At 35.8% G+C, this 11,403-nt stretch overlaps 1 protein-coding gene across 1 annotated transcript in view; it reads right to left on the reverse strand.

The window, feature by feature from the left end:
- The window catches only part of LOC138700003 (circadian clock-controlled protein daywake-like), a 56,291-nt gene extending 47,266 nt beyond the window's left edge, over positions 1-9,025 (reverse strand). Inside the window, exon 1 of the mRNA XM_069826270.1 lies at positions 8,920-9,025. Within this exon, the coding sequence (XP_069682371.1) occupies positions 8,920-9,004 (85 nt within the window). The 5' untranslated portion in view covers positions 9,005-9,025. The remainder of the gene's footprint in view (positions 1-8,919) is intronic.
- Positions 9,026-11,403: the final 2,378 nt, after the last annotated feature.

An 11,403-nucleotide genomic window follows, 5' to 3' on the forward strand; every position in this document is an offset into this window, starting at 1 on the left:
CTATTTGTCAACATATTTTCCACTGGAATTGAGGCATTTGTCATACCATGGGATCAATTTTAGTATCCTTGTGTAGTAGAAGTCAGTCGTCTGGGATCGGAACCAGCGTTTGACAGCCGTCTGTACCTCTCTGTCGATCCCATGATATGACAAATGTCTGAATTTCGGTGGGGAATATGTTGAAAAATAGCTCAACAATTGCTGTATCTGTTCCAATAACTTTTTCAAATGAAATTGTGTTTTCTTTCTGTTAACGATCCCTGGCGAACTTATTTTTACGGCCCTCGTAATTGTGGTCGAGTGGCCAAAATTTGTATAAACACTTCTTTTGTCATTATTAATATGGTGAAGGGAAAAAATTAACATTTTTATCTGCCCCCATCAGAATGTTTGCTTGTTAGTTGTCTGTAGAAATCCCAAGATTCTTAGGCAGGAGATGCGAATGTGGTCATCGCATAACGTTGACTTTCTACTCCTAACCCCTGATTACAAACCTCATGACTTTATGAGTAATAAGTTAATATTTGAAATGCCGTTTATCCCGTTAATATTGAACAGTTTTCTTGTATATCACTTAAAACGAAAACAAACTACACCATTACTCGAGTATTTATGGTGCCGGCTTGAAACAGAAGTTCAAATCCGGTGACGTCAAGTGTAAGGAGGCGTTGGGGATGTCTCCTGGAGTTATTTCCATTTGCTTCCCTTCATTCCGCTTGTATTCACAATTTGCATTCCTTCTGAACTTAGCAGTGTCTACTTGTGAGAAGCAGCGAGGTGTAGTCCGTTTTCTCTGAGCAAAACAAAAACGTTTGAATGAAATCCAAAGAGAAATGTTGGAGGTGTATGGTGCTGATTGTATGGACCGTAGCAACATTTCCAGGTGGTGCAGATTCTTCGAAGAGGGCCTAATAAATATTACCGACGAAACACGTTCCTGCCGACCAGTGACCGCTGCAACACCACCCAATGTCTCAGAGGCATTGAGGCGGTAGTCACCCACCCTACAGCCCAGACCTCGCACTGTCTGAGTTTCATCTCTTCGGACCAATGAAAAAAATCCTAGGAGGCCAACGGCTTGGTTCGGATAAAGAAGTGAAATCAGTCGTGCGCAGGTGATTATACCCCCATAAAAGGGAGTTTTATAAACGAGGTGTACTGAATCTGGTGTCACGATGGGGAAAATGTGCCGAGAGACTTGGTTCCTGCGTTGAAAAATAGGTAAAATCTGTAGTTTTTTCTGCATTATTTCGTTTTGCTTACCTATTAAATATGTTGCCACAAAAAGTTGTTGTGCATTACATTTCGATCCTCCCTCGTATCTACCTAAATCTGACTTAAAACTAAGGACAACACATGAAGCCAGGCCATACATACCAAAGAAAAATTTCTAACCACACACACACACACACACACACACACACACACACACACACACACACATGCTGCCTCTGACTGAGGTTCTGGCTGATATGTAGACTACGTCTATTATCAGGTAGTACATCTCACTTGACGATATGTGTCAGAGGAAGAACAATTGTTTGTATACATCTCAAGTCTGATTAGTGTAATATGTAGCTAATCGGCGATGTCTGCAATAGAGGGGGGAAAGAAACTGGCCACCCTAACCAATTATCTTCTGGCCTGTTGCCTCGTAAATAGTACCTTGTTGGTATAATTTGTGAGGTTCAGACCTATCTTCGGACAGTTGACTAAAGAATAACACACACACACACTTCATAATCGGTATATCTGCAGTATTTTCGTTTTCATTTACACAGTCTCCATTCACTACAACAGCATTCTGTAAGCGGGAAGTATGAGTAAAATTTGATCTCCAAAAACAGAGAAATCGTATTTCACCATGAGCCGCCACGGTGGTCTAGTGGCTAGAGAGCTGGGCTTACAATCCTGTAACACATGGGTTTTCTCCGGGAGCTCGGTTCCCCTGTGGCATCCCAAAAAATTTCCATATTCATCTCATCGCGGGTGTTGCGCAGACCAGCCTCCTATGGCGCACCCTGAGCAACGACTCTGTCGGTAAATTGGTCTAGGGGCATTCCATGTCAAATCAACACAAAAGAGTGGACTTTTCAACCCGACCACCTCAGATTTTCATTAAATTTTGAAGGATGGTAAAGAACCTTAAGTTAAGTAATTATGTAAAATTTTAGCCCTCAATAATGCACGATATCCCTACAGCAATTCTGTCAATACGAGAAAAAATGTAAAAATGCCGCATACTATATCAACAAAAATAATTCATAACTTCTCTCCTAATTGAGATAGAATCTTAAACTTGGGCTTATTTTAAAGCTAATGGATCATACGTTTCAATAAAAATAGGTTTGCATCAAAGTATTGAATTCTTTATTGAATGGTCACGTGAAACACATTTTAAAATTGAATATCTATAAATGCGGGACATAAATTATTTCGCGAAAAATGTATGTTATAGAGGTAAGAGTATTCTCCCCTTGGTGTAAGTTTCATTTTTGAAACGTTTCAGGAATATCAGTAAAAAAATATATCAATGTATTGGTTTGTAGCACTTAACCCCGTCTTACACCAACACTGCATGCGCACGAGTTCGTACTTGTCTGCGTCATCGATCTGTCAGGCCGTCATGAGTGGCAGTTTATACAGTCTTCATTTTATACAAAACGTGCAATCTGTTTCAAGTGCAGTGTCGTTAGTTTTCGTAGTATGTGGTAGTTTTGTGCGATGTAATGGAGTCGCATTTTAAGTTATAGGCCTATGTTTGCTGCAATCCCTTCGAGAAATCAGGGCACTGTAATTAGAGGAAAAATTTAAGAAGTGTTATATCGTGGATGCTTAATGTATTTCCTGATTTAAGACAGGAACCAAAGGTGTGCGCTATGTGTCGCAAAGAAATAAAAAATATAATATGATGCTATTATGCAGAATCCTCATAATGACTCTAGCAATGAAGAATACGTCGACTCTACAGCAAATGTAAGTTCATTAAATACAAGTCTTTTTGACCAAGGTGTGTTCCTTATTAAACAAGAAAGGCTACAACAAGAGAAATATAAGAGACAGAAATTTGAAAATATTGTAAAAGACAAAGTCTTCGATATAAAGATGCCGAGAAACCAGGACCTTTCTGATTCTGAAATTTTGTCTCAGTTGCAGGAAAATTTTCAAAATTCAGGTAAAAGTGAGAAAATCACCATTTTAACACTACTACCTAAAAGCTGCAGCGTAAATAATATAAAAAAGTGTTTCTTTCAGCTTTCGAATACATAATTCGGAAAGCCAAAGTCCTGGCAAAGGGAAAGGGAATTTTGTGTTCACCAAAACCGAAACCTAGAAAACCCTTGCTCGCGGCTGTTGCCGGTAAAGTTAAAGAATTCTGTTGTTCTGGCGAGATAAGAAGAATGATGCCTGGTAAGAAATATTTGTTGTGATTAAAGAATCAGGGAGTAAATCACATGAGCAGAAATTAATTATATGCAGTGTTTAAAAATTCTAACCCTGACCAAGAAATTGTATTCTAGTTGGAGTTAGTGGACTATACTGTCTGTGTTTGTGTCCTATCAGAATGTAAAACTTATGCCGGAAGCAATTTATTGAAGTTTCAGGTCTACGTGGATTTCAAGAAAATTTTTCTTTATACTTTCCAACTTAACATTTCTTGGCTATTATGGTGTGCAATCCTCCTCATATAAATTGCTTGTTCAGGAAATGTACAGGATGTCCTGAACCATTCAAAATAAGAGAGGGTTTAGAGTAATGTTTCGTAAAAAACTGCAGTGAATCAGTGACCTACAAGCAGTGGAGGACGACTGACCGATCAACGCTTGAGACTATAATGAAACCCACAGACAAATTTTTCGACTGTCACTTGAAGAAACTTGGTGATTTACTGACTCACTCATTTATATCATCTGAACAAAGTAAGTTTCTACGTGATATGAAATCATTTCTACAGCCATGCCTGCTTGTTGTGTTATGCGACTTCGCTGAAAACTATTATTTCGTAATCCAAGATGAAATTCAGTCATATCACAGGACTAATGTGCAGACAACCATTCATACTTTCGTAATATATCATAACTAATCGTCATCCGATACAGTCTCTATTAAAAATCCGGTAATAATTTCACACTGCCCGAAATATGACACTACAGCTGTACATCTGTTTCAAAAATATCTAATGGAGTCATTAAAACAAATATCTGTAATTCACCACAAAAATTATGTATTTCTCCGATGGATTCTCTGCTCAGTATAAAAATAGAAAAAAAAATTCCTGAACCTCACATTACATGAAGAAGATTTTGGATTTCCAACAGAATTGCATTATTTTTGCATATCGCATGGCAAAAGAGCATGCCACGTTGTAGGTGGGACACTTGAAAGGTTTGCGGCTTGTGCTAGTTTGCAGAGACCATCCGATAAACAAATAGTTACACCTAGGGAATTGTACGACTGGACAAGGCATCATCTCCCAAACATGAATACCGTTTATGTGACTAAAAAAGGCTATACTGAAGAGAAAAAAATGCTTGCTCTTCGATTTGCAAAATCCACCGCAGTGCCTGGAACACAAGTTCATACAGTCCTGCTATTTAAGATGGGTATTATACTTGCTGAGCAGTTTTAAAATGCAGTTGAAACAACGCAGCATCCTGTCTGGAAAGATGATCAGGCTATTTCATCTCAGCAATGAAAGGTAAGCATTTCTTACAGAACTTCAAGTTTAACAAAATCCATGTGACAATAATTTATTTCAGGTAATAATTTAAAAAATTCGAATTATGTACTACATGTTAAATTACATAGCGACATTCAAGAATATGATCAAATATAATTAAATACAATGAATGTGTGGGACATAATTATCGCGACGGTTAGCTTACGCTTGCTGTGACATAATAATTTTTATCTTTATAACCTATGAAGATTCCAAGTTGAAACTTATCAGTTCATTATATCACTAATTGAGGCGTACTATATATTTTTTTCATTAAAATAGAACCCCCGTATTTTTAAATATGAATATATGAAAATTGCTTCACCATGTTTTTTTAGTGTAATTGAATACATGCAGAAAACAATATAAGTAATAAAAACTGTCACATATTAAGAATGTATCACCCAATTTTTGTAAATTTATCTGGAGACGTTGTTGAGATATATAATTTTAATTGAAGCGGCGTGCTTACAAAAATGTGATTTGTCTTCATGTTTGAAACGCCACTGACAGAAAACGAAAAGCACAGGACATACGAAACTCGGCAGTTTTAGTTAGCGCGGCAGGTCAAACAAACCGTCAAAATTTGAAAGAAATCTGAGTTGGTCGGGTTGAGTGCCTTGTTGATTTGATATGGAATGACCCTCTACACAATTGGCTTCATATGTATGATTGACGAAAAGTCAAGTACCCGCCATCAGTTAAAAAGAAAGTATTTCATCATGAGATGTGTTAGGGTTGAAGTTTGATACACAGGTAAAACCTAAGAATACATAGCCTATAACTAGCATATAGGCTAATACACTATGATAATGATGTGTACAATATTAATTCTAGAAATATTTATTAATAGGCCTAATGTCTTCAAAGGCCAAGTTACCAAAACAAATATCTACAATCTTAAAAAGAAATGAATCTTAAAAAAATTAACAAATTCTTTGCAGCTTCGTGGTTTGCAAAATAATTGCGGCAGAGGACAGAAAAACAATATTACATTCTGAGAGGTGTGATGTTAACGCAAATGTTTTATGTTCAAACACTTCGCAGTTAAACAAATGATATTCCACTCTTTGTTAAGTTTCTTCGCATACACATTGATGTCCTATCTCTATTATAATTCTATTTATTTTAAATGCCTGAAAATAGCTTCCGAACTTCCATTGTCCTATGAAATTACGTGATAAGTTATTCTTGTCAAGTCGGTCAAATACATTTTGGGAAATACAGTTCCTTGGTTAAGGATCCATTTTTGCAACTGAGCCATTGCGGCAAGCTATCAGTGTCAAAAAAAAAATCTCGCATCGACGTGTATGTTTATATAGTCTTCCATTAGGAACGCGACTGGACATCCGCACGGCCTTTGTATGTTCTAGCTCGATTCCCGTTCATGGGTTAACTCGAGTCCATTCGCATTCCTAACTGAAGGCTCTGTAGAAGAAACCTTTCTACAAAGGTCCTACGGCCGATGTAATTATGGCTGCTACAGCATGAAATGATATCAAAAAGGGAAGAATACGCCATAACTTGAGATGGAGAGTGTTGGTCGAGTGAAATCTGAAATGCTCAAGGAATTAGGGACCTCATGAAAAGTTCTCATCCTCAAATATCACTCAGTCAACATCGAGTTTGCTTATTTGTAATAAGCATGCGCTCTATAAATGAGCTACTTGAGGGATACACACTGCAACGTGTGGTCTGCACAATAAATGACAAATTCAGTTTCTTAACCTACGACAGCTATAGCCTACCAGTAGGAAATAAAGCTCGATTCGCAGTTATGTAACTTCAATAGACATTACTAGGCCCTACTTATTGGTTTCCACTACATGTTTGGTTTGCATGAGCGTGATTTCTCTATGTAGAGAAGGTTGTACACAAGAGGTAAACAAGAAATAGCTGATAAATGTGTACGTAGATAAAAGAAAGGCAGAAAGGAACATTCAATCGCAGTAACCCACATAACCTGCATGAACATACCTAACTCCGTGCAATAGTGACACATGTTAACGAATACAACAAGTTTATATTGGAGACAAAATATGGGAGAAGGGGAATTAACAGGACCGGGTATTTATGGAGATCTCGAAAATCACGACTAATAGATATACAATATATTTTTACTAATCTTCGCAAATTAAGTGACTCTGATTAATAAAATATGCGGATAAAACAATCGCGACAAATCGCCAAATAGAATTATAATAGCGAAATATCAACATATTCTCGAATTATTACTATAGCGTCGTTTTATAGCGAATTTCATATTCTGAGTTTTTTTTTTCGGATTTTTTTTTCCACTTGAATTTTTTCTATATCCAAGTAGGCTGCATTACATGGTATTCCAGGTGTTCTGATTACATGAGTAAACTCAAAAGACAGAGAATTCAACATTTCACTAATAATTTGAAAGTGTTAATTTGAGGGCTGCAAGTTTTTTTCGTTTTTAATGAATGTGTGTTAAATACAGTCTCAATCCAACAATATTTGTCTATTGGCTATACCGCATCTTTATCAGAATCCAACGAACCTTTAATGTTATTTATTTGGAAAGTAATATATTGAATTAATACTCCAATTCTAAAATAATTGTGTTTTTCAAAATTCCCATTAATCTCCGCCAATAGTACAAATCAATCTCCACCGACACCAATATTCCTCTTTTACTGTCTCAGTCCCTCACGAATGGAATTCTCTACCTCAGAAGATTAGGGGCTGCCAGACAAGAACTACTTTCAAGCAAAGGCTAACCGATTTCTTACGGATGCAGTCAAATTGAAGTTATAATTATAATCATAATCAAGTTTAATAATTTAATTATATTTAGGTATGACTATTATTATTAGTATTATTATTATTATTATTATTATTACATAATTATTTTACTGGTGTGTTGGAAAGATAAGAAGAATTGTCACTAGTATTATATTAATTGTGTACTGTATTGTATTAATTATGTTTTGTTTATAGCAATATAGTAATTTTGTATCATACTGGTTGAGTGGAAGAGAAGACGGAATGGCCTTAACTCTGCCAGTTAAAATAAACCATTAGAAAATAAAATAAAAAAAAAATATTAAAAAATACAAATGATAAAATTAATCTCCATAAATACCTACCCCTTGGAATTACAATCATATTATGAGGAAACTATTGCTTCTACAGAATGGTCCAAAAGTCCCGCATCATAGTTGGATTATATTTGTTCAACCAGTGTCAAAACACAACTTTACTGTAGACAGTGTAGACGTACACCCATATCTTACAGGATGTGGGTCACAAAGTCCGACGGAAAAACATGGCACTCAGAAGCAATTTGATCACGCAGATGCTGTATATCCTTGATTTTCACACCGTAGGCCTACATTTTTCCTTTGAGGTAGCCTCACAATGAAAAATATATTGGATTCAAATCCGGGGATCAGGAAGTCCAGTCTAAGTGTTCCCTACGATCAAGCCATTGTATTATATTGTATTTAATTACATTTCATGGTATTCGTACAACGCTTCTCAGCTAGAATATGGAACATGTCAAACAAAAACAAAAAAAATCTTACTTTAGTACTATAAAGTCTTAATTATAGTTACAGTTTAATTGAAATATATACCAAAGAGTTTTACAATGTAATCTACCAGTACAACACAAAGTTTTAGTATCAGTACTTAATACAACACAGAAATATTCATGAAGCGTTGTTGAATATCATGAATTCACCTACAGAATAAAAAGTGTGAGAAATTAGATACTTCTTTAATTTGGCCCTAAATAATCTTACGTTTTGAGTTTCATTTTTATATCCATAGGGAGGCTAATAAAAACTTTTACTGCCGATGGAGTCTGAAAGTCATTTTTACGCGTATTTGTTCTATGAACTGTTGAATTAGTTATAAAGTTTTCAGGATAACATACGAGGAAGATTATTAACTAAAAATATACTGACAAGCCATGAGCATTATTTGCAGTTTGACGGGAGTTCTCATTCAGCCAATGATGTACCTGCCTATGGTGCAGGGTTTTTGGACCACTCTATAGACAACGTAATACCCAAATGTTTACATGCATTTTAGATCAATTTTAAACAAATATTTAAGCAAATATTATTCTTTCATGCATTTTAAGGTAGTCTATTTCGTCTTTAAATAGATAAACCATATAATGACACAATATGAGTGAAACTGTTTATAAACAGTAGTGTACTCACTCGTATGCAACAGTGAAGTTGAAACACCTGCATGAGTCCAAACACAATGCAATTTCCTTGACCTGAGTGTAATAAAAACACCCATAAAACCGACAATCACAACATGCCAGTGCATGATTCTTCTATTAGGCAAACATGTTGATGTTACTCCACTCCCCTGGTACGTGATCAAGTGAAGTAGTGGCGAGATCGTGCTTCCCGTTACAAAGAACTGACATAAATGTTGCGGTACTAGAGAAACGTTCACTTCATTGAACTAGTTACCACGAAACAAACAGGTTACGGTGACGAAGAGGACAATAACGATTATCTGATCAATTGATAATCTGATGTGCTGGAGCGACAGTATGATGTGACTTAATCATATTATTATTATTTGTTATATGGTATTCCGTTTTAATTGGTGATAATATGTGACTTTTATAAGCAACACTGTGTTCTTCTATGGCATGGAGAGTGTCTGTGGAAACTTAATACACCAACATCATCATCATCAATCATCATCCTTGGCCACTACAAATTTCACTTAGATAGATCAGGATTTGAGCAATGGTCTCCGGCATGGAAACTAAAGCATCAGTTGAATGAATTATATTTACTTAACTAAATTAAGTTCTAACATTTATGTACACCAGGCACTTTGGTATTTATACACGCCTCAGTATCTACATCTTTTCAACTTCATTTTCGGAGAAAGTAAGCTTACAGTATATTTTTAAAATCTCACTTAAATTTAGGAAAAGTCAATTAATTTCGGAAAAGTAAATTATAATTCAGAGAAAGTAAACTCAATTTCGGGAAAGATTATATCAATTTCAGAAGAATTATAAAATTAAATCGAAAATTTCTCCCGCAATCACTAAAAAAAAAAAAATATTAATGGAAACACTAGTAATGCCCCAGTTTGATTATTGTGATTTTTTACTGACTGACCTTAATGTCAACCAGTTGCAAAGATTACGTGTCCATAATTCTTGTGTTCGCTTCGTCTGCTATGTCCGTCGCGCTGAACACATTGCTCCATCCTTCTAAACTCTAAACTGGCTACGGCTTAACGAACGTAGAAATGTTCATTCCCTAGTTCTCCTTTTCCAAATACTTCACACTTCTACACCTACCTACCTCGCCTCCCGTCTCAGTAACCTGTCATCATATCACAATCTCTTCACACGCACGCAAAACAGCCGCATACTAGCCGTACCAACACGTAAGACATCATCGTATTTATCATCATACACACAATCTCGCTATTGCGCTTGTGGAATACCCTACCAATGACATCAGAGACTGTCGGAATTTAAGAGTGTTCAAAAACAAACTCATTAAGCATTGTCTTACTGCGTAGAGTGCAATGCAGTAAACTGAGTAGCCTATTCTAACTTATTGCAAATGTTTCGAAATTGTTACTGTTTTGTTCCGCTTTATATTTGCACAGTCAGCTACTTACGTCTAGATATTTAATCAATTTTTCTTAATCACTAATATATTAGGTAGTCAATACTGTATACTTTATTACTACTTTTTTGTGCTCATTGTGATCTTAGCTTCCTCTTAGTATGTATATATATATATATATATATATATATATATATATATATATATATATATATATTATTTCTCTCATTCTTTATGCATTTGTGCTTTTTGTATTTGTATCTGTAATTTTATTTCTATCTCTATGTATCTTTCGCTGACTGTTCGTAGCAGTCCAATTGCATCTATCGTACCTTTTCCCTTCCTGAAGCCAATGTGCTCTTCTTCCAACTGTTCTTCCATCTTATAACATAAACGTCGATTCTTATTTGCAGGAGAATCTTCGCCGAGTGCGATATCAGGCTGATAGTCCCGAACTCCCTACATTTCTTGGCATTATTTTTCTTCGGTATTGGAAACAACAATGTGTCCGTAAAATCTTCAGGCCAGTAGATTCGTTGCATAATGATAGAATTTCTTTCTTGTCTTCACCCAAGGATTTCACTAATTCAATGGGGATTCCATCAACTCCTGTTGCTTTCTCCTTTCTTCATTTCCTTAAGCGCTAGTTCAACTTCTTCCTTTAAAATATAAAATCCTTTTTCATTTTTTGATACGGCTTCTTCGTCTTCTGTAGCTAAGGCATTGTTATTCTAGTTCTGTTTTTGGAATATTGTACAAATATGTTTCTTTGCTAGGATATAGGTAACATTTTTTCCTGGCGACCGAGACTCTATCCATCGTTTTAATTCTCAGGAGCCTTACACTCCAGGAATATAGTTTTTTCTCGTGGTCTCTTCGCCATTTTTACAATATCAGCACTTAGGATCATCATTGTAGTTACCAATAAGCCTCGGTTTTCCTGATGTCATGTCTGTTTTTAATGTAATAGCTTCTTTTAGATAGGTACTTTCCGATTACTGGCAGAGGAAACTTCGTGCGAGTCAGTGGTATACGGAGAATTTTGTCAAGAGAGGTTATTATTAAAATTGTTTACAATTTATATTATCG

Source organism: Periplaneta americana, chromosome 5, assembly GCF_040183065.1.
Source record: "Periplaneta americana isolate PAMFEO1 chromosome 5, P.americana_PAMFEO1_priV1, whole genome shotgun sequence".
Classification (NCBI taxonomy): domain Eukaryota; kingdom Metazoa; phylum Arthropoda; class Insecta; order Blattodea; family Blattidae; genus Periplaneta; species Periplaneta americana.